At 43.2% G+C, this 22,260-nt stretch overlaps 2 protein-coding genes across 5 annotated transcripts in view; one reads left to right on the top strand and one right to left on the bottom strand.

The window, feature by feature from the left end:
• Positions 1-22,260, top strand: part of HDAC1 (histone deacetylase 1) — an 81,187-nt gene that overhangs the window by 412 nt on the left and 58,515 nt on the right. The window contains exons 2-14 of one of the 4 annotated variants that reach the window (XR_003092993.1): positions 3,785-3,897; positions 4,354-4,471; positions 7,723-7,797; positions 10,103-10,241; positions 10,876-11,017; positions 12,000-12,092; positions 12,388-12,496; positions 12,652-12,792; positions 13,233-13,341; positions 13,446-13,576; positions 14,425-14,571; positions 15,994-16,042; positions 16,488-16,560. Coding sequence is in view for 2 of the 4 variants with exons in the window: in XM_025198703.1 (XP_025054488.1) it covers positions 3,785-3,897; positions 4,354-4,471; positions 7,723-7,797; positions 10,103-10,241; positions 10,876-11,017; positions 12,000-12,092; positions 12,388-12,496; positions 12,652-12,792; positions 13,233-13,341; positions 13,446-13,576; positions 14,425-14,571; positions 15,994-16,042; positions 16,488-16,515 (1,394 nt within the window). In the remaining 2 variants the exon portion in view is untranslated. Of the gene's footprint in view, positions 1-3,784; positions 3,898-4,353; positions 4,472-7,722; positions 7,798-10,102; positions 10,242-10,875; positions 11,018-11,999; positions 12,093-12,387; positions 12,497-12,651; positions 12,793-13,232; positions 13,342-13,445; positions 13,577-14,424; positions 14,572-15,898; positions 16,043-16,487; positions 18,636-22,260 lie in introns of those variants that run through there. The other 3 variants (XR_003092992.1, XM_025198703.1, XM_025198704.1) reach the window with 3 other exon arrangements.
• The window catches only part of MARCKSL1 (MARCKS like 1), a 3,013-nt gene continuing 1,150 nt past the window's right edge, over positions 20,398-22,260 (bottom strand). The window contains exon 2 of the mRNA XM_006019348.3: positions 20,398-21,848. Coding sequence (XP_006019410.1) covers positions 21,213-21,848 — 636 coding nt within the window. The 3' untranslated portion in view covers positions 20,398-21,212. The remainder of the gene's footprint in view (positions 21,849-22,260) is intronic.

Genomic DNA, 22,260 nt, shown 5'->3' on the forward strand with positions numbered 1-22,260 from the left:
GGGAGGGGGGGGCCTGGTTGGTGGGGCGCCCCCTAGGGGCGCTGAGGTGGCCCCTAGGGGGCCCCTAGGGGGCGCCTGCCTGCAAGGGGGGGCATCGAGGAGGGCTCTGGTGACACCTGGCTGAGGGGGGGATGACACTGAGCGGTGCCCTGTGGGGTGCCTGGCTAAGGGGGGGCACTGAGGAACATCCTAGGGGGTGCCTGGCTGCAGGGGGGTGGCATTGAGGGCACCTGGTAATGGGGGCAGGGGCACTGAGGAGGGCCTCAGCGGGGGCCTGGCTTGGTGGGGCCCTGAGGAGCTGTCTGGGCAAAGGGAGCCCTGAGGGGGTCCGAAGGAGCAGCCCTCGTGGAGGCCTGTGGGTCGTTGAGGAAGGTGCCGCAGGAAGAGGAAGTGAAGCTCTTCACAACTCCTGGGTCTGCGAGGATGTATCGAGACAGCCTTTCCCTCCGCACCGGGGAGCTGCTGTGACACGGCTTATGATTTAAGGCCTGGCAAAACTTGGTGGGACTGTAGATGTCGTGCGTGTGTGCAGGGATCCAGGCTTTGTGCTGCTCTGGGCATCCCGTGGCCCTTGCCCAGGTAATGGGCTGACCGAGGCAGTTCGCTCTTTCCCGCTGCGCTTGCAAAGGGAGGAATTGCAGTCGCTCTGCTGTGCACGTTCGCGTTCACTACCGCACGGATCGCCGGGCTTTCTGCCAGCAGGGGGAGGTGTTTTGGGAGAGGTGCATCGATCTGCACAAAATGGATCACGTCGTCCTCGTATAGATTATAATGTTTTTAGTAGTGGAAGCTGGCTAAAAATAGCTGTTCTCGTTTGGTTTGCTTTGGGACCAGAGGATGTTTTCAGTGATCATCCAGACTTGGTTGTCTAAATGAATTCATTCAGTATCTATCAGGGAATTTTCATCGCTCTGGTGTAGTAACTTCCAGTACTAACTCCTGATGTTGTCATGAGATCCATGCCTTTGACTTTTGCACAGTGTCCCATTGCCTGACGTCCCTCAGCACCCTAGTTATCAACCTACACCCTGCACCCCTGTTGCTGTTTTCTCATGGTTTTTGTCCCATTGGCCTTGCTCTAGTCATTGAAGGGGGGCTGTTAGTTTCTGGTGGGCTTAGGCCCACCATCAATATATAACAAATAGTTTTGACTTGAGGGGTGTTCTGCACAGGGTTCTCCCCATGCCTGTCTTGGTGCTGTGCATGGACCATAGGTCATTTGCATTGATGCGATTCTGATTTCCTCACCCCATCATTCTACTTTCCATCGCTCTGAGCAGCTCTGTCTGTGCACGTTTGATATTAAATCAGAATGTTGGTGAGCTGCCAGTGCTGAAACTCAGATGAAAACTTCAGGGTCCCTGGAAATACTGGTTTATGTTCCTTGCACTTGAGGAAACACTTTACCTACTTAAGTAATTCAGATATTGCATGAAAATGTCTGTGTCTGGAGATCCTTTTGTGTTTAGAAACATATAATTGGTCATCAATGCATGAGCCTCTTTGATTATTAAGTGAGGAACTAGGAGGCCCTTCTGCAGTATGTGGGTTTCTTCCCCCCTCCCCAGCAAGATAACTAATGCGTGCTAGTTGTTTGCACACGAGGTAGCTAAGTGACAAGTGTATTTGATGTTGCTAGTTTACCTCCTGGTAAAACTTTTACTCTGGTTTTATAGTTGGATAATTGACTATCAGTAGTTACCTTGTGGTAAAAACATTCCTTTTTATTGTCAGTTAACATGCAATTGAACATGCTTCAAGTCCATCTTATTTTAGGGCTCTTCCACACAGGGGAGCTAGTGTGGAATAATCTTGGGGTGAATTTAAATTGCAGTAGCCTTTTTTTACTGTGTGCATGCATGCACTGGCCTTGCCCAACTAGGCCGCCTCATGTTCTGGCAGCAGATAACAGTGGCAACCACGAAAGCCTGTGGACACAGATGTGCTTCTGCGGCTCTTTGCAGCTCCACTCCGCAGCCCTGCCACCAGAATGCAAGCACACCCTGGCAAGGCAAAAACTACGCAGCTGGCAGAAGGTGCTGGATTGTCTACATAGGCCTTCAGCTTGCTGCCAGGTGGAAGCAGAAGTCTTATTCCTTGGCAGAGGTGGAGTAAGTGCAAGCAAAAGGGAGAAATTGTGCCATCACAAGGGAGACTTGGTGTGAAAGTGCTTAAATTTTTGCTTGCAGAACGTTGTAATGTAAACTAGCCTCTTATTTAAGGCTGATAGCGAGGAATAGCTACTGTGCTTTAAAGTCACACCCTAGACTTTTCCATGTTTAGTTCCTCTTTAAACAAATCCTTGAAACGGCAGATATGTCCACTGCTGTAAAAGGAAATCTGGTAACTTAATTTTGTTTAGCAAAGTCAAAACCTCAAGATACGATCCTCAATTCAAAGCATTTACAATCGGTCTTCTGTATTTAATTGAGAGCCCAGGGCATAACTGTACCAAGTGGCTGTTTTCTCCTGGGCTCCTGTTCGTTTAGCAGTTAGATAGGGGCTTCACAAATATTCCCTAGGGAGACTCTTTAGCTTTTTCGCTAGTTACCTTTAAGCCTTTTTTATATTTAAAATTAACCCTACTTTTAACATGGGTGCTGTTGCCTCCATACAAGATTCTGTTGTAAGCAATGAGAACTGCAGTTTCACTCCAAATCATGTTAATCTCCAGTGGAGAGTGTGTCATTCTTTGTCTATCCAGAGACTTGTATTGGTTCAAGTACACTAACAGCTGAAAGTGGGGTTAAATCCCAGCACAGGGAAAGCTTCATTCTCTGCTGGCTGTCAGGGCAGTGGAAGTTCCTCCTGAATGCTGGGATATGTGATGAAATATTAGATACTCCCAACTGAGTCATCGCAGGCTAGATTGCTTCTACCATGGTTTTGAATTGTGAAACTAGTTGAACTTCGTTAGTGGTGCATATATATATATCTACACATAAATCACCTACACAAATGGCATTAGGTGCATCAGCCCAATAAGGGATGTGATGCCTTTGTGTATTTTAAGCAATAATAAAGGACAAAAATAATTGAGACTATAAAAAATTAGGACGTTTTTCATCTTCAGAGTGCATAGCAGACTAAGTATCTTATTGTCCTCTCTCTCCTTATTATTCACCAGGGAAATGATGAATATCTGATTTTCCATTAGGTATTTCCTAATGGTGAATTAGGGAAATATCACCATTTTATAGATTAGGAAACTTGGTACAAAGAAGATTTGTGATGTGTTGAGTGAGTCATTGTCTTAGCTGAAATTAGAAGTGCACAGTGCTGAACTGCTAGTCCTGCTCAGAAAAATACACGGTAAAGTTTCCCAGTGAAAATTGGATCTTCTTCATATGTGGGATAGTTAAAATTGATACTCACCTTCTGGAAATGATTCTAGAAGTTTTGTAATTTTGAGAAGGATATCATTCAGGGGCATACTAAATGTAATGTGATGGGATCTTTCCTTGCAAGGTACAGCCTCAGTTAATCAAACATCTGTGATCTGCTGCAGGGTCGTGTTCTTTATTATCAGTGTAAATTCTTAGATTGTCCAAGGCCTCGGTTAACCTGACTGCGATAACCAAAGTTGTTGTGAATCTAGAGAAGGATGTATGTGCATGAGATAGGAAGGGGAGCCCTTACAGACAGTCAAATTGTGGAACTAGAAAATGACAGGAAATATAGGTCAGCTGCAACTAAACAGCAGGTGGTTTCTGTCACTTTTCTCTGCAGTGATACTGCTTGAAGGACTTTCTTTCCACTGTAACCAAATACTTCTTGTTCTCAGGGGACGTTGGAAACTACTATTATGGCCAGGGCCATCCAATGAAACCCCACAGGATCCGAATGACCCATAACCTCCTGCTGTACTATGGCCTTTACAGAAAAATGGAGATCTATGTAAGTATAAGTCTGGCCACTAAATGAGAAGAACAGTGCACGTGAGGAGGGTGGGAGGTTTACTTAGTCTGCCAAGCTGTCACTTTTAATGCAGAAGTAAAGGGTCTCTGTGCAGACTCTTGCGCACTTCTTGGGAACTTCTCGGAGAGAAGAACATGGTTAAAGAAAGAAAATTGTGAGGATTGAGTGCAGTGTGAAGACCATTCAGAGACGGGCATTTTCACTTACAGCTTCTGTAGTTTGTTTGGGATATCTTCTGTCCATGCAAGTGATAAATTTCAGTCTTCCTTAGTGACTCTTAATTCCCCTTGGGAAATAGGATTATATTTCCTTTTAGTACTGCTGGTCTGGGTCCTGGTTTAGGTAATCTTGAGCTTAAATTTAGGATTCGTTGTGGGGATGGGAAAGGAAGAAAGACTGAATTACAAATAAATTTTGCTGGTTTGTCTGTTACAGCGTCCCCACAAAGCGAATGCTGAAGAAATGACCAAGTACCATAGTGATGACTACATTAAATTTCTGAGATCTATACGCCCAGATAATATGTCTGAGTACAGCAAGCAGATGCAAAGATGTAAGCTATTCATGTGATCCTATTCTTCTAATAGGAAGAGCCATCTCTGGGATGCTAGGGACTCGTAACCGAACTGGAGAGTATAGCAAGGATCCTATGAAACTTTTCTTTCTCCTGCTTTAAGTTCACTTGACAAATACTTTTTTTAAATGAGTTTGTCACTAGATTAACTGCTAAAACTTCTAATACAAAGTCCTCCCAGTGTGGTTAGTCCCTGATTTCTAATCTTGTTTCTTGTAGAAGCTCTTTCAAATTATTTTCTGCCTTTAAAAATGTCCAGTTTTCTCCACTGATGTGCTACCAGTATTTTGCATAAGCAACCAACTTTAACAGGGAGGTATAAGAGAGAAAAAAGGTTGTTTTTCAAACTTGGGAATTTTGATCGTCTACAGCATGACACAAAGCTAGATGGTAAGTGCTGAAGAGTCACTGTTTACCTGCTGAGGTTTGTGCTGAAATCTGTGGGTCTGCATAATATTTCAGCAATCTTGAAATGCCAGTATCGCTAAGTCCTATTGCAGCAGGGAGCATCTTGTAGGTAACTTCCTTGCGGTAAGGAATAGAGATCCATGGCAGTCATATCTTTTCCTGTACAAAAGTGCAGAACGTTTTATAAGTCAGCATCAAAAAGCCTTTATAAACCTTACTCCTTAAATTCAGGACTTTGCAGTTTGCCCATTCTAATTCAGATCCAGATCCTGCAAGCACTTGGTGTGCTGAAGTCTGTTTTGAACCTAGTGCTGGTTCTATGGTGGGGAGATGACCAGGACCAGGCAGAAGTACTGGAAGTGGATGTGAAAGTACTGGATGGTGATGGTTTGAGTTGGTCTGTTGGACTGTAGCTTCTATGTTCTGTAGGTCAGACTTAATGGTCCCTTTAAGCCTCTGAAATCTGTCAATCAGAGAATATATTGTTTTGTGTCTGGAAAACTCTTTTGGTAGCTGTAGTTATAAAAACTTATAATTTTTTCGGACTGCAGTTCTGTCCTAACTTTATTCATGGATTAACATGGAATGAGCTATATAACTTCTGGCTGGTCTTGACAAATACAAATGCCAGGAGGATAGTTGGATGGTGTTGCCATCATGTACATTATTTCTCAAAATCTGTAACATTGTTTCATAGGTTTTGTTTTTATGAAATGCATGTGATCATCTGTTGACTCTCTGGAAGAGTTGTAGTCTAGAGAGGATTATATACACTTCCAATAGTACTGTGAGTGAAATGCATTCAGGGCTCTGGCAACGGAGTTTAACAACTAAAGGAATGAGTAATGGGTGCCACAAGTACAGTGTACAGAAGGGTTTCATAGGATAAGTAATAGGCCTTGTTATACCAAAGTGCCTGCTTACACCAACCAAGCTGTTTACCCTGAGACTGGAATGGTTCGTCAATACCCAGGCTAGTCTCCCTTTGGTAAATTCAGCATTTTCAGTACTGTATTTCCACAAAAGGGTTTCACTTTAAAGCAACTACAACAAATATTTTTAAATAGTTGTGGGTGTGAGATAAAAGTAAAGCAATTCATAAATTAATCCTAATGGTTCCCCCCCTCCCCCCCTAAAAGTGATTGTCAAATATCAGCTGCTATCTAACCACAGAATTAATCCAGTAAGCCTAAAGTAGAGATGAAAGCAGAAGGTGGTGGGACTGTACTCTCCATGTTCAGGGGTGGTCCCCAGTGAAAAGCCTAGCCACTTTGCTGTTCTTAGCTGTTGGGAAGGAGGGTTCTGGGTTTTCTAGAAAGATGATTCCATCTTTCATATTGGACTCTTGACTACAGGATAACTGAAATATGAAGATCTCTGCCCCTGTAGCTGTTTTCTCTCATTCCTTTCTTTCTTTCTGTCTCTTTCCCACTTCAGAGTCTCTAAGGGGATTGGTCTACTCTACTAAATTCCCCACCTAAACCTCCTGGCTTCTTTGAAGGCTGAGGTGGGATAAGAGATCCATGTAAATTAATGCTTATGTTATGGGTGACTGCATATGTAGATGCAAACATTTTTGCCAAGCAGCAGCTGAGCGAGACTCTCAAAAATTGTCAGTTTTTTTGCTGCTGTCTACAAGGTTCTAAATGGCAGCAGTGACTGAGCAGTATTTTTACTCTCACTCTGTGCCCTGGCACTGTCTGTCTGGAGGACTCAGGAAGTTTATTCTGTAACCATAAGGACAAAAGATTTAATTTGTTGCGATTTGAAAGCCTATAGTCTGTAGAAAATTATGACTTAAGTCTTCTTCATCAGCAGGGAAAAGCTTACAACCACCTCTTGGAGTGAATTATTTGAGCCCTGCTACTTGCCATTCCCTACTGAAATAGTTGGCAAAGCTAGAGCATTCAAAAACATAAGAACATAAGGAATGCCGTACTGAGTCAGGCCAGTGGTCCATCTAGTTCAGGCTCCTTCCTTGATGCTGTAGTTATTAACCTTTGAGCTGCACTCCTGTTTCTGTTTTATTGTCCTTTGTCTCAAAAATTAATTTGTTATACATATAGTGGCCTCCCTCCAACCATTGAAAGAGTATTGTAGCCTCTGGTTGGCTTGGGTCCACTGCCAACGTATAACCAACAGACCTGTCTCCGACAGTAGCTGTAGTAGATGCTGTGAAGGGAGAATATATGAACAGGGCATGTCTAGAGTGATCCATCCCTTGTCACACCCTGTCTGACCTCCACCGTCATTGGTTCAAGGATGTCAGAGGGTACATCTCTGACTTTTGCTTAATAACTATTAATAGACCTGTTTTCCATAAATTTGTCTAATCCCTTTTTGACCCTGGCTTTCTTGTCTGTCTCTACAATGTCTGGTGGCAGCAAGTTTCACAAGTTTAGTTAGAAACTGATAAATAAAAAAAACTTCCTCTTGTTTGTGTTAAACTTGTCTCCTGTTAATTTTGGTGGGTGCACCTTAGTTCTTGTATTCTGGGACTTTGTGAACAACAGTTCCCTGTTCACTTTGTCCACATCCTGCATGATTTTATGGATTTCCATCACATCTCCCCTCAGTCCTCTTTCCAAACTGAAGAGGCTGTTGCTCTAAGGGCAGTGAGCTGAGTGAGGGTTACAACAACTGACAACTAAGACAATAAAGTCTTCACTGAAGGATGGATTGCCTGAATATTTAATTACATCTGTTAGATTTATTTGATTCTAAGTGCACTCAAGTCCTTAACTTAGACTTGCAGCATAATCTTTGCATTTTTTGTGTAGACTTATCCTATTAACACTACTTCTGTTTCTTTTTTTTCCAAGTCAACGTTGGGGAAGATTGCCCCGTGTTTGATGGATTGTTTGAGTTTTGTCAGCTGTCTGCAGGAGGATCTGTCGGTAAGCTTAAGAATCATCTGTTTTTGTTTTAGGAGGATGTATATAATATGCAACTAAAAACCAATCTTTCAGATTCCTTAGAATAATTAGGCTGATACTTTACAATCATTCTCCAGCCTTGAGGCATTTGAATTGGGTTAGTGATTTGTTAGTGATTGAGAACTAAGACGCAGGGGTAGCAGTGGACGTAGCCTTTCTGGACTTCAGGAAGGCCTTCGATACTGTCTCTCACCCCATTCTCATTAAAAAAAACTAGGGGACTGTGGTGTTGACACCTACAGTCAAATGGGTCGCTAGCTGGCTGGAGGGCTGCACCCAGAGAGTGGTGGTGGACGGGTCATTTTTGACCTGGGGGGATGTGGGCAGTGGGGTCCCCCAGGGCTCGGTCCTCAGACCCGCACTGTTCAACATCTTCATCAGTGACTTGGACGAGGGGGTAAAAAGCACCCTATTCAAATTTGCTGATGACACTAAGATGTGGGGGGATGTGGGCATGCTAGAAGGGAGGAATAGGCTGCAGTTGGACCTAGATAGGTTACAGGGGTGGGCAGATGAGAACAGGATGGGTTTCAACACTGACAAGTGCAAGGTGCTGCACCTGGGGAGGAAGAACCAGCAGCATACCTACAGTCTGGGAAACTCCCTTCTCCTCAGTGCAGAGGCAGAAAAGGATCTTGGAATCATTATTGATGCCAAAATGAACATGGGCTGACAGTGTGGGGACGTGGTCAGGAAGGCCAACCGCACCTTGTCATGCATCCACAGATGCATCTCAAGCAGGTCCAAGGAGGTGATCCTCCCCCTCTATGCGGCACTGGAGAGGCTAAGGGACCTGAACCTGTTCAGCCTCCACAAGAGAAGGCTGAGGGGGGGATCTAGCGGCCTGTTACAAACTAATCAGGGGGGACCAGCAGGCATTGGGGGAGTTCGTGTTCCCCTGAGCACTACCAGGAGTGACTAGAAATAACGGTCATAAGCTAGTAAAGGGTAGATTCAGACTAGACGTCAGGAGGCGCTACTTCACAGTCAGGGCAGCTAGGACCTGGAACCAACTTCCAAGAGAAGTGGTGCTGGCTCCTACCCTGGGGGTCTTTAAGAGGAAGCTAGATGAACACCTTGCTGGGGTCGTTTGACCCCAGTGCTCTTTCCTGCCATGGCAGGGGGGCAGACTTGATGATCTGTCAAGGTCCCTTCTGACCCTACAAACCATGAAACTATGAGAATACTTTTATGTCCAGGGATAAGGTCCAATGCACATTGTTAAGCATATGATCCATAATTCAAGGGTCACTTCAGTGGAAATGCTGGAGAATCTCTGTGCGTAGAATCATAATGCTGAGAGTTGCATCCTTTCCATAAAGCTGGGACTTTTTATAAAGATACCTTGTTTTAGTTTGAATAAAAAAAAAAAAAAAGCATTTTCAGTACTGTATTACTGAGAAGCTGTTTTACTGTACAGTTTCCTAAACTTTCTGGATGCCATCTTCACACCATCTCTCATTCCTTAGAGTCTCAGACCAGCAGAGACTCCCTGTGCCTGAAGAAGGGTGACTGCGCCTGAAAGCTTGCTAAGAACTTTTTTCCAACTACTCAGTTGATCCAATAAAAGATATCACATCTACTCAGAGAACTTGCCTGCCTATATCTTCACACCATAAACTTCTAGGAATTCTTATTTCCTGTAAAACATTTTTTTTTTTTATCTGCTGTGTATAATACTTCTAAAGTGCCTGTCCCAATCCTACCAAAAGATTAATTTCTGCAGATCCTTAGAGCCGTGAAAAGTTCCCTGGAGTCAGTGGAAGTGTGGGAGGCAGAAATCTCTTTGCTTGTATTCAAAAGATTACAAATTGAGTTGTGCTAGAGAAAACCTTCCATTAAAGGTTCTTTTTAGAAACCAGTAAATCCAGACTGTGCTTGAACTGTGAACGAGGTTAACAAGGTCTAGAGAACTTTGGGTCTGCTTTCAAACCAAACCCCGTTTATACTAGGAATTACAAGTGAGAGAGGTGCAGATCTTATGCTTCATAAATGAAAGCATGGTCTGAAAATCTGGACCCTTCCCAGTGCCTCTACAGCACATTGTAATCTCTCTTCTGCAGAGAAAATAATAAGCCTTCAGCTTTGATTTTTCTTGTTTCCCATTGGTCTGTAGGAAAAACATGGTGTTTAAACCTCTTAAGTATTTGAACTAGATGTTACAATAACATAGGGATACAGACCCATGATCAAGAAGGGCCTGTTGCCTCTGTTCTCAATGGTCTTTGTTGTCCTTCATGCTAATGTTTTGCATTTCTTCCTGCAGCCAGTGCTGTGAAGCTGAACAAACAACAAACAGATATTGCTGTGAATTGGGCAGGAGGCCTTCACCATGCTAAGAAATCAGAGGCTTCTGGTTTCTGTTATGTCAACGATATAGTCTTAGCCATCTTGGAACTGCTAAAGTATGTGTGATGCTTCTTATCCCTTTTGTCTGTCTGTTCTGCTGAGGTTTCTTTGGGCTTTAGCATTATTTTTCCACTTGGCTCATTTCTGTTGCCTTGTTAGCTGTGTATATTCTGGGAAGGGCTTATTCAGGTGTCTTCAGAGACGTGATGCCTTATTTTCAGCCAGCGTCGTCATAATTATGGTATGATGCAGTAAGGAAGAGTCCTGGACCACTCTGATATTACTATTGGGTGCTTCTTCCACAAAAGTGGCACTCCTGTAATTTGTGTCCTCCTTGTTACAACTGATGCCTTCTGGCTCCAAGCAGCTTTAAAAAAGAGGCTTGGGTGTGAAACACACAGTCCATTGGTTGAGTCTGAGTAAATGGAGTTGACTATTCCTTCAAACATCAATTGCAGCAGCAAAAGCCACTTTCTGGGTTTTTTTTTGGTTCTGTTCTGCTGTCATCTGGTTCAAGGTGCTACTTCAAGCTCCAAAATCCCTTGCTTTGAGACTCCAGAGAGACAGCAAGCTGGCATTGGTATGGCCTGGGGATTAGCACTGAGTTGTTTGCTGTCCTCTGATTTTGCTCTGGTGAAAGCTGTTTCTATTCAGAAGAAATGCAGCTTTTTCATTCCCTTCTGATCCTAGGTACCACCAGAGAGTGCTGTATATTGACATTGATATTCACCATGGAGATGGTGTGGAGGAGGCCTTTTATACCACAGACCGTGTCATGACAGTATCCTTCCATAAATATGGAGAATACTTCCCAGGAACAGGGGACCTGCGGGTGAGAATTAATGCTTTGCAGAAGCTTCCCTGGCATTTGAGTTGTTTTGTCTATTCACTAATTTCACTAAAAACACTATTTTCCTTGTTTGCTTTTTAAATATGTTGTCCCCAGATGGCAGCTTATGTTAACTGGAAATATGTATGTGAGACAACTGGCTTTGTTCTTAGAAGGGATGCTTTGTCCCTATGATCATTTCTGTTGCCTAGTTAGCTGTGTATCACATTGTCCTTGTGATTGATTAAGCAGCAATGGTGCTTGTGCAGCAGTTATGCTACAGCTTTGTAGTTTGATTATGCTCAGAAAAGAGACTCTCTGAGCATGGTATCTTGGTGTCCCTACTTTTTTCTTTTCTTTTCCTATAGACCCAGAGTGACATGCAGGGCTTCTAGCATCCTGTGCATCTCTTGTCACAGCAGAATGCTTTTGCTGTGGATTCCTGGAATTGAACTTCTCATGACAGCAAAGTGCATTCAGTAGAGAGTCCTTGCTTGTGGACTCTCTAAGAATTTGCCATAATCTAGTAACTGGGTCTCAATGTAAGGCTCATCTGCTTGGACTCTTTTAAATTAACCCTTCAATAAAACCCAAGATCTATATAACTTGTGCATCAAACTTATTGATTCCAAGTTGAATATTTGACTTGATGCTAAGGCATTGGGCATCAGCCGTATAATAGAATACCAAGATGCTGTGTTACTCCCTTTCCTGATTGTAGCCTCGTGTTGCTTTCCATGGTAAGATTAATGAGCTGAGTGTTGTGGGCCAAATGCATCCATTTAAGTCAGGACTGCATCTTTGTTGCAGTCAGCAGACCCCATCCTCTTACGCCAAGACAGAATTTGTCACCAAGTGTCTTGGCTTGGATTCTGAAAACCCTGGTGGAATCTCAGACTTCCTTTTTTCAAGTTGGCATATGGTGTGTGTATTGGGGTTTGGTCTCTGGTGACACTTTGATCTTTCCTGTTGTTCACTCTGTTAGGATATTGGTGCAGGCAAAGGCAAATATTATGCTGTCAACTATCCCCTCCGGGACGGGATTGACGATGAGTCCTATGAGGCAATATTTAAGCCGGTAAGCCTCTTTCCTGAGTAAAGTCTTTGTGGGATGATGCTTTGTAATGTCACGTATTGATGACGAGGGGAGACAGTCCTGTACTGTAAGAGTCTCTAGAGTTCTATTTTTGCCAAGTGGTTGTGGTCACTCATTAGCATATTTTTATGTGCAAGACCCCTGATGTTGCCTGCATGGGGTGGAGATTGACGGCTTCTGAAATGCTGGGGATATCTCCATGTCAGCAGCTGACGTGGCTTTTGTGTTGCTGTGACATTGTCTCTTGGGAGGGTGTAACAATGGATTTCTTGTCCAGGTGATATCTAAAGTGATGGAGACGTTCCAGCCCAGCGCAGTTGCCCTGCAGTGTGGATCAGATTCTCTGTCAGGGGACAGGTTGGGCTGTTTTAATCTGACCATCAAAGGTAAGATACTCTGTTTCTAAAACTGATCTTAAGGAAAGGTCAGACATGTAAAGTACAGTATCTGCTGGCACTTGCATGACTGATATAATCAGACTGCATTGGAAAGCTTGCTGTCCCTCGCCTCATGAGGCTATTTCCTGTTCCATGTGCTGCAGGTCATGCCAAGTGTGTGGAGTTCGTAAAGAGTTTTAATTTGCCCATGCTGATGTTAGGAGGAGGTGGCTACACAATCCGCAATGTGGCTAGATGCTGGACCTACGAGACGGCTGTAGCTTTGGACACTGAAATTCCAAATGGTAAGGCTGGCGATTTGTCTTGTAGCAGAGATCGGGGAAACTCAGTTGCTATGAGCAGGTGTGGGAGATCTATAAAACAGCCCAAGACATTTCACTAGCTGCAAACTTCTGCTGTGAAAGTCTTTTCTGACTCTCAACTGCTGCTGCTTGTTTACATGTTCTATTCTAGTTCTCCCCTACAGAACAAAATACCCAGTGCCATGTCACTGAAATGAGTGGGTCTTCCACTGAAATCTGTTGTGAGCACTTCACAGAGTTAAAACTGCTAAATAAGGTTTTGGTTCCTCTGTTCCCAAAGTTGTATATTTTAAGCATCACAGTTCCTCCCAAAGCAAGTGTTTTGTGTTTTTTCTATTGCCTACAAGTGTAGGTGGGGTTTGAATAGTTCCTGGATCTGTATTGAAATATCAATATATCTCCTGGTTTTAATCCCTATACAGAGCTTCCGTATAATGACTATTTCGAATACTTTGGACCAGACTTTAAACTCCACATCAGTCCTTCAAATATGACCAATCAGAACACCAATGAGTATCTTGAGAAGATTAAGTAAGTGCTTGTATCTGCGAGCCACATTGATTCCATTACACTCAGAGCTTGTTTCTGTGAGCGACTGTTCTTATGCAGGCTGTTCTTGTCTGCTCTGGTTGTAGGCAGCGTCTCTTTGAGAACTTACGCATGCTTCCTCATGCCCCTGGCGTCCAGATGCAGCCAATTCCTGAGGATGCTGTTCAGGAAGATAGTGGAGATGAAGATGAAGAAGATCCTGACAAACGCATTTCAAGTAGGTGTCTGCCTGTAGGTATGAGTTGGCTTGTCTGATTGTTAAGTCAGGCTGCTCTAAACTGAACGGGATTAGGGAGGTCGTAACAAGTACAGTCTTTGGGTTGAACCATAATATTTATAAAAGAAATGTGTGACTTACCCTGACCTTTATCTTTCTGTTTGAGTAGTTTGATTGTGCTCCTTTTGTTTGATGACAAATCCAACAAGTATGCAGCGGTAGGAGGTATCCCCTCCATTGGAGGAGAGGTACTGCTGCCAGATAATTTTCACAATGAATGCATCTCGATTTTAATATTAGAGTTCAGACAATGCCAGTGCCTCATATATGGTGAACAGCTGTGACAAGCTGCTTGCAGTTGGAGTCTAGAATTTTGGTGGATAATATCTTTTATTGGACCAGCTGCATGATTGGGATAGAGAAGCTTTGAGCTATCATGGTACTGGTACCCTTCCTTGGATCTCTGGAAGAGCAGCAGGTAGAATGTCACATTCTGATTTGAGAAGTTGCTAATTAAGAATGAAATCGCCATCTTGTATATCCTGGCAATCTAATGTCCTTTGTACCTGGTAGTCATATTTTCTCAGTGTAAAAGTTAGTTAACCTGCTCCTTTTGGCAGGTCTAGTCATCCTGCTGTAAACCTCATCCAAAGCCTGTTGGTTGGTTCTCATCCTGATGCTGGCAGATGGAAATGATTGGCATAAGCTGTGACACTGGTAGTCATGTTATTGTTAAGTTTCTTGGCATGGCAGAGCATTCCACACGTGCCTGTATCCATAAATATGTGTGATGTTTTGCAGTCCCTGAGCTAGCCTGTTTGATGTAGCTTCTGCCTCTTTGTTCTCAGTCCGCAATTCTGATAAGAGAATAGCCTGTGATGAAGAATTCTCAGATTCTGAAGATGAAGGAGAAGGTGGTCGCAAAAATGTTGCCAACTATAAGAAAGCCAAGCGTGCAAAAACAGAAGAGGATAAAGAGGAGGAGGAGAAAAAAGGTAGGCGTAATATGGAAACTCTCAGTATATTGGGCCTCTTTGGGGTTGCCAGGCCAGTCATCTGTGACAGAAACATACCAGGGGAGCAACATTTCACTTTCCATCACAGGATTCTGTTTCTGTGATTTGCCTTTTATACGTTCCCCCAGTTCTTGATGGGTTGAGTTTTAGGGTGTGGGGGTATACGTGCTGACATCCTTATTGGTTTCACTGGGAATATTAAGAGCTGCTAGAGGCGGACCTGGCTTCATGGGGAAACTCGCGGCAAATAGAAAGTCATCACAACAAACTCCAGTGACTTGCAAGATAGGCTGGTGTGTGGTCCATGAGTGCCCAGTTTTTCCAAGGCTGGAGAAGTTGAGTTTTTTTTTTCTGAGGGGAAGAAAACTCTTTATTTGCATTTACAAAGGTTAACTGTGGTGTAGCAAATGAAAGTGTACTCTTGCCTCAGCGTCTTGCTCATCACTATGAGAATAAAGCATTACTTAAGTTTTGAGACAGTGTCCTTAAGCACTTCTTTGCCATTGCTGTCACTATTCTGGTACAGCAGTTTTAGTGACAAATAATCATCACCTTTGCTAAAGCTTTGACACGAGATTTTTAAGATTGGGAGGGGGGAGAAAATGCACGTGTGAATATGACCATCCTAGTTTTCCTGTTTCCTTGAGGAAAGAGGCTCTGTGACTCTAAACTCCTTGAAAATACCACACATTCTCAGGTGTCTGTCCCAGTTCCCATTACAGTGGTGCATTGCAATAACATTTTCCTAGAATGCCTTTCATTGAGAAGGCACTGGTAACGCTTTTCATTGACATCATGGGGGTGATTCTCAGAACTTTTTAACAGGCCACATGTCAGTAAATGCAGCCTGAGTCACAAAAAAATGAATGACATAACAATTGCTGCAGCCTTCAAAACAGCTACCTGAAGGTTACAATCGTGAGCTGCTTGTGATCTGGTATAACAAAATAAGTTACCATTCTGGTAAAGTCTGTATCCTTTGGTACTGTCTGCTTCTTTACTGGTCTTTTAATTTTTTGTTTCTGGGACAACTCTTATATTCACAAAAAATCCTGGTGACTAATAGAAGGCCAGTTGAAGACCCAGTTTCAAGGATACAGAAGTGGCTAAAAGCAGGTTAATGACCAATACCGTGACTTCATGTGGCATGCTTGGCCCCTTTCTTAAACTGGACCTGGCTGTTTCCAAACTTTGTCACCCACAAGCGGATTATCTGCTGCTATTTGGATTCTCTTTTCTGCTGTAACTTTGAAAGTGATTTCCTCACCAGTGATTTTTTTTTTTTTTTTTTTTTTTTTTCCTGCAGTTAGAGCTTCTGACTGTTGTCCATTTTGACCTGCTGGGCTGATGCCTGGTTGGTGTCTCCCTGCCACTTTGTTATGTGGAATTTCTCTTTCCTAGATGAGAAAGAAGAGGAGAAAACAAAAGAGGAGAAAGCAGAACCTAAAGGGTGAGATCCATTTGTCTGAATAGTAGTGAAACTGCCATGTTTGTACTTGTGCCTTTCTCTTCTCCATTTTGGGTTGCAGCATGACTTAATGGTTAGAGAAGGGTCATGGGAGCTGGGCTGGATGGAATCAATACCATTACTTTGTCAAACGTTCCCTGTGAGGTGGCTTTTCTATCTTACCTGTTTGTAAAAGACAGTACCAGATTAATTTTGGAACTAGCACTTTGAGATCCTTAGATGAGAAGTGTTAGATAAATATTAAATAATTTTTTAAGCAATGGTTTTAAAACTCAAGTGGATGTATGTGTAAGATAGAGACAGGCATTAGAGCATGATAAGCTTCTTAGGACGGGACCTATGGGTGAAAGCTTTTAGTATGTTGCTATAGCTTGTTTTTAGTCCCAATTGCTTGTTTAACCTACCCCCTCCATTCTTGATTCTACAGGGTAAAGGAAGAGACTAAATCAGCCTAAGATGACTGCAGCTGGACAATACCTGTCAGTACATAGTTATCATAGGTTAGCTTTTCTGGTTGCCTCCCATTCCATAGGATTTATATTTTATATATGTTTCTGTATATATTTCTATATAAATATATAAATGACTTAAGAACTGTAAATTATTCCTCGCTGCACTCCGCTGAGAGCAGACAGGGAGGATTCTGCGGAGTAGACAGACCTGCACTGCCCAAAACTGGCAACTGGGAAGTTTTGCTCTTGCCTTCCACTGCCTCCTTGGTGTGTGTTTTGAAAAATCACTTTCCTTCCCTTACAGTTTCTTTTGAGAGAAGTCTTCTGGAGAATAATAATTTAAGTAGAAGTAGTATCTGAATTTCAGGTTGGGTGGAAATATGGCCATGAAACTTTGTGGGAGATTTTGAATTCCCAAACTACACCTGTGAGAGAGTGCTCTGTAGAGCCCATCTGATTTTTGCCATGGCAAGTAACTGCAAGCTGGTGCCACTTCTCAGGGTCAAATAGTGCAGTTCTTGAAAAGAGTTGGCTACCTACCTGCAGCAAATTTTGTTGAAGGAGTTGAAGCAGCTTAAAAGTAAATCTGTAAAGCTCTCTGGTGCATCAGCTCAAGAGCCTTACTGGTACAGATCTGGAGAGTCCAGAACGAAAATCACTTTAGCGTGTTAAGATTTTTTTTTTCCAAGTGGATACTTCCAAGTCAAGTTAGTGTGGCAGCATTATGCATCTTAAATGAGAGGAGGGCTCTAAAGAACACTTTAATTTCTTTTACCTAAATCCTTATATGTGGAGGAAATGTTACTGTCCCTTGCTCTCCTGCTTAGGTCTCTCTGCTCTTTTTTCCCATTCAGCTACACATGCACATATAAGATGCATTCTGAGTGGTGAATGTTGGCTGAAACCACTACAGAAATTCCCATGTCATCCAAACCAAATTTGAACAGAGCCTGCCTGAAGCCTCTCCTCGGTGTTGCCACTCACTGAAATTTCTCACCTGCTGTGAAGCACAAATGATTTTTTAAATTGGACCTTTCTCCTTGCTGTCTTGGCCAATAACTTTGGAGAACCCTTTGAATCTGCAGTCTGGGGCTACTGTTTTTGTAGTAGAACAGCAGATAGGTCTTTGTATCTCTTTTCACTTTTCTACCCCCTCCCCCCCAGGGTTTCTTGAGCACAGCACTGGTCTTTACCTCATATCTCACTAATTACAACTGATCATTGGATGAGCTTTCTGTGAAATGCTTCACTGAGCTCCAGTCGTGCAGAAGTTTTGCAGACAGTTTTGACTCCTTTTCTCAGGGGGATACCTCTGTCCACAAGAGGATCTGTACCTCCCACAGAGCGCTGCTGATAGTTTCAACTCTTAATGATGCTGCTAACTTAACACAGGTTATTTTTTAAATGTTTTATTTTTTTAAGTACTTTTTTTTCCCCCCCCTTTCCACCGTGAGTTTTTAGTCTCTTGAATCGGAGTGATGTGCAGCTTCTCCTGCTCTTCAGTGTTTGTATGCAAAGTGAGAGAGATCAGTGTATCTGTGTGTCTGGGAGAAAAATATGTTGTGGTTTTTTAAAGATGCTTTTATTTTGAATTTTGAAAATCTTTGTAATAAAACTGGTACATTTCTATATTGGTGTGAATTTACCCTTTTGTGGCGAGAAGTAGTATGAGAAGAGGGAATCTGTTTTGTTTTTACTCTTGAAAAATAGTGGAGTAAATCACTAGTGACAAGCTTAATAGATCACTGTTAAGAAATGGAAATTAGAGGCTTTTGACTAGATTGTTTATGCTTTTAACACATTCTCCACCTCGATCTTTTAAGGGCAAATGGAAGCTCTGGCTTCAGCTTGTTCACTAAAGCTTGTAGCATGCTGAACTTCCTGTGACCTGCACTTAACATTGCCCTACTTTTTGCTCCTTTTCCCCTTCACTGATGGTCTGGCACTTTTTGTGTGTGGCCTTTACCCAGTTACTTGTTTCTTCTAAATTAAAAATTCTCTTCCCCTCACTTCTGCAGAAAAGCTAGTTTGGGATGCCATTGCCTTTTCTGCTTTTTTCCTCTTGCATTCTATGTTAAAGACAAGGCATTTCTTCTCTGGTCCCTTTAAACAGGAAATCACAGCTGTGCTTTTATCTAGCTGTATCCTCACTACTGCTGGAGTTTGCAACTTTTTTTGGATTTCTTCTACAGGAGTGGGAGGAGATGAAGTCCAGCTTGTTTATATAGTTGTTTTAAGTACTTCAGGAAGCAGACTGAAGCTAAGTGAGTGTCTTTTAATTCCAGCTTCTCTTGGCATGGTCTGAAGTAGGGGAAAGAATGGCATGGAAACACTTCCTGGCTTAAGTCAATGATGATCATACAGTACAGTTAAGGAATGCAAGCATCTTGGAAAACCCTTTTTTAGGTTAACTGAAGTTGGCTTCTGTGCCAGCGTGTGAACCAAATTCTCAGATAGATACCTTTTACCTCTGCCTTTGGCTTGATTACAGTTCAGGATCAGATACATGAGCTACTTCAAGACACAAAAAAGTGTGTGTGTATGAATAAAGCTTACTGTCATCAGCCTGCCAGACCATGTCTCCCTCCCTCAGGTTCAGTCTTATTTAAAATGGCTACCATACTGCAATATCTACAGTTAGCCCTATAGGAGTAGTTTGTGGTTGCATGTGTAACAGTGACATGTACTAGCCTAGTTCCCAACTGGACTAGGGCAACTGCACAGACACTTAACAAGTCTTATAAATTTAGTGTTGAAGAAACAGGTGTTGTGACAGAATCATATGTAATGCAGATAAGCATTGGGTGAGGGCATCTTTTGTCTGCTCGGTCTACTCTGAAATACAAGGAAGGACACTTATTCATTTCGTTGTCTACTGCTGGAAGACCAGATGGCTTTAATAGCCAATATTAATAGCAGGTGGAAGGTAGGTAATTAGGAAACAAAGCATTTCTGAAAATACTGAAGCTGTGTAGTACCAAATAGGAGTAGATACAGTCTTGCAGACAACAGTCCATCTTAACAGAAAAACTGGCGTCCATGGTTCCGTGTCAAGTAATTAGGGCTAGATATCTTCCCCCTGGATGCAGTTCCTCTGTGAGGGGGTGGCCTAGTCAGCCAAAACAGGTAAGATTTTAATCCATGACGGCTTTCAAAAGCAAGCCACAGAGCAACAATAGTTATTGACTCTTGGTCTAGACTTATTTGTGAGCAGCAGCTTTTAATGACGTTGTAGCTTAAAGGTAAATGCACTCAATGTACTGTTTATGCCCTCCTTTTCTCATAGACTGCCTGCTGCTGGAGAACAGTCCTCTGCTTGAAACAAGAGTTAGACTGGAGGTAGCTTGGAGGAACTAGTGGCATTAAAGGATTAGTTTCATTAGGAAAAACTCACCTTTTATGATGATAGGCCCCGAGTAGTGCCACAGCTAACCTATGCTAAAGGCTTTAGAGTGTCTCTTAGCTCAGCTCACTCTCTTACCAAAGCCTTTCTGTTGCTCCAGATAAGTCTACCTCAGCAGAGGAATACTACAGGAGGCAAGGACCTCACTTACCACCCATTAATTGAAAGGTCCATTGCAATCTATTTAGAGCCACACCAGTCTTGTTCAGAGAAGGGTCAGCATTCTTTTTTTGGAGAAGATTATTCAGGGTCCATGCAAAAGGTACTCAAGTATTGGACAGACACTTACAGTGCAGTATGTAATGCCTTAAGATACTGGGGGGCATAGAAAATATGAAAGTCCTATAGTTTCTAAACTTAGATCTGCTCCAGGTCCATTAAGTAATCATGCAGTTCAGAATAGTTACTACCTTGCAACAGCCATTGGGTTAAGGAAGCAACTACTACCCTTCAGTGGCTGGGACAAAGATGACTCGCCAAGCTCACCCATAAAGGGGGCACCATTTATTCCTTTCAAAATGTTACAATAAAACCCATACAACTTTTTTTTTTTTTTTTTTTTAGAAGTTAGAAAATTGCAAATCAAGTGTCTTGGCCATTAAAAAATTATTTACAGAGACAAAACAAAGTTGCTTCACATTATACAGCTGGCACTCTCCCCTCCCTCCCACCCCCAAAAACAAGAGAGTTATTCCCTTAGAAGCAAAATTAAAAACACAGCGGACTTACAAGCTTTACGGTTTTAAGCCAATAGTAAGACATTATAAAAAACTAACCAGATTAGCTTTTAAACCATTGGTTTCTATAAAAAGCACAAAATACTTTAAATGAAGTCAGAACCAGGAATGTAAACTGAGGTGGGGGATAGTGGGGTGGAAAGAATCCGGTAAACTTCACTGGCTTGTTGGGCTTTGAAAGCTGCTTGGGAGATTAGTTGAAATAGTAGGCCAGTAGAGATGCCAGTGTTTGGTGTAATATCTGGGTTCTCGGTAAACTGTCTAAATAAATTCCAGTTATGTCCAGGATTATCTTCCTCCACAGTTTTAAAGGATTCAGGGAGGGGGAAAAATAAAAGCTACTCCAAGTTGTAGTGGTGGAAATCCAGATCAGTTTTCTAACAGTGCAGAGTTGTACTAAGGCAGGGGAGAAATAATTCAGGTGTCTTAAATTTTAGAAGGTGTTGTCAGTTCTACTTTGAAGACAGAAGGTGTGTGGGCAAGTCAGCAAATCCATGGTGTGTTACTGGGATGAGGAGGATGGCACAAAAGTCTTAAGTTATGATAATGCCAGGCAGGCTCTACTCTTCCTTCTGCTCAGCTGCTGCGAGTGTTGTACTGGGCTCAGGCTCTACAGGTTTTGAGGGCTCCTCTGGCTTAGCCATTTCCTCCTGAGTGTCTCCTGCCTGTGGCTGCTGCTCCTCCTTGGTTTCCCCTGCTTCTTTATCTTCCCTTTTAGGCTCCACTTCTTGCTGCCCCTCGGCAGCAGGAGCAGCAGGACTGTTCTCTGCTGCAGCAGCTTTTTCCTCTGCCTTCCCCTCCGGGGTTGTAGTGGTCTGCTCGGTTTCGCTGGTAGAACAAGTGGGGTTCTCCTCTCCTTTGGCTTCTGCTTTGTCCTGCTCATCGGTGGGAGAGGACACTGAAGAATCTCCACCCTCCTTCTTGTTCTTCCTGAAGGAGATCCCACTCAGCTTGAAGGACTTCTTGAAGGAGAACTTCTTCTTCTTCTTGTTGGGGGTTTCCTTGCAGGGTGCAGCTCCCTCAGGTTTGGCCTCTCCGCCTTCAGCGGCGGGGGCTGGTTCAATGACATCTCCGCTGGCAGACTCTGCCTTGGCTTCCTCTTTGACCGGTTGAGCAGATCCATTGCCATTCAGTGGTGGGGCTTCTCCATCTGCCTTTGGAGACATGTCCCCATTGATCTTCACGTGGCCGTTCTCCTGTTTGGGAGGGAACCGCCAACACATTTAAAAAAAGCCAAGCTGTGGCATCATCTCAAGGAAACTGGAGATGGATCAATAACAGCTCCTGCTTAGTTGCTAGCGGGTTGGGGGAATAGCCGCCACATAGGATCAGCGGAGGTTGGCTAGGAAACCTGCATTCTTGTCTCATTACATAGGCGGCTTGTGGGAAGGGGGTGGGAATAGGAACCTGGGGTGATCAGGCCAGGAGGCTGGATTCTCTCCCTGCTCCGGGGGCAAGCCTGGGCTGCTGTTTTCCTTCTCCTCCTCCCGCCAAGTGTTAGAGCAGGGAGGCAGGCAGGAGGAGACCCTGGCTCTGGACACCGGTTCCTACGGGACAGCCGAGCTAGAGAAGCCAGGCATCAAGCCCCCCACGGGCTAGTCCCGAGCG

Source organism: Alligator sinensis, unplaced genomic scaffold (genome assembly GCF_000455745.1).
Source record: "Alligator sinensis unplaced genomic scaffold, ASM45574v1 scaffold337_1, whole genome shotgun sequence".
NCBI classification, from domain to species: Eukaryota; Metazoa; Chordata; order Crocodylia; family Alligatoridae; genus Alligator; species Alligator sinensis.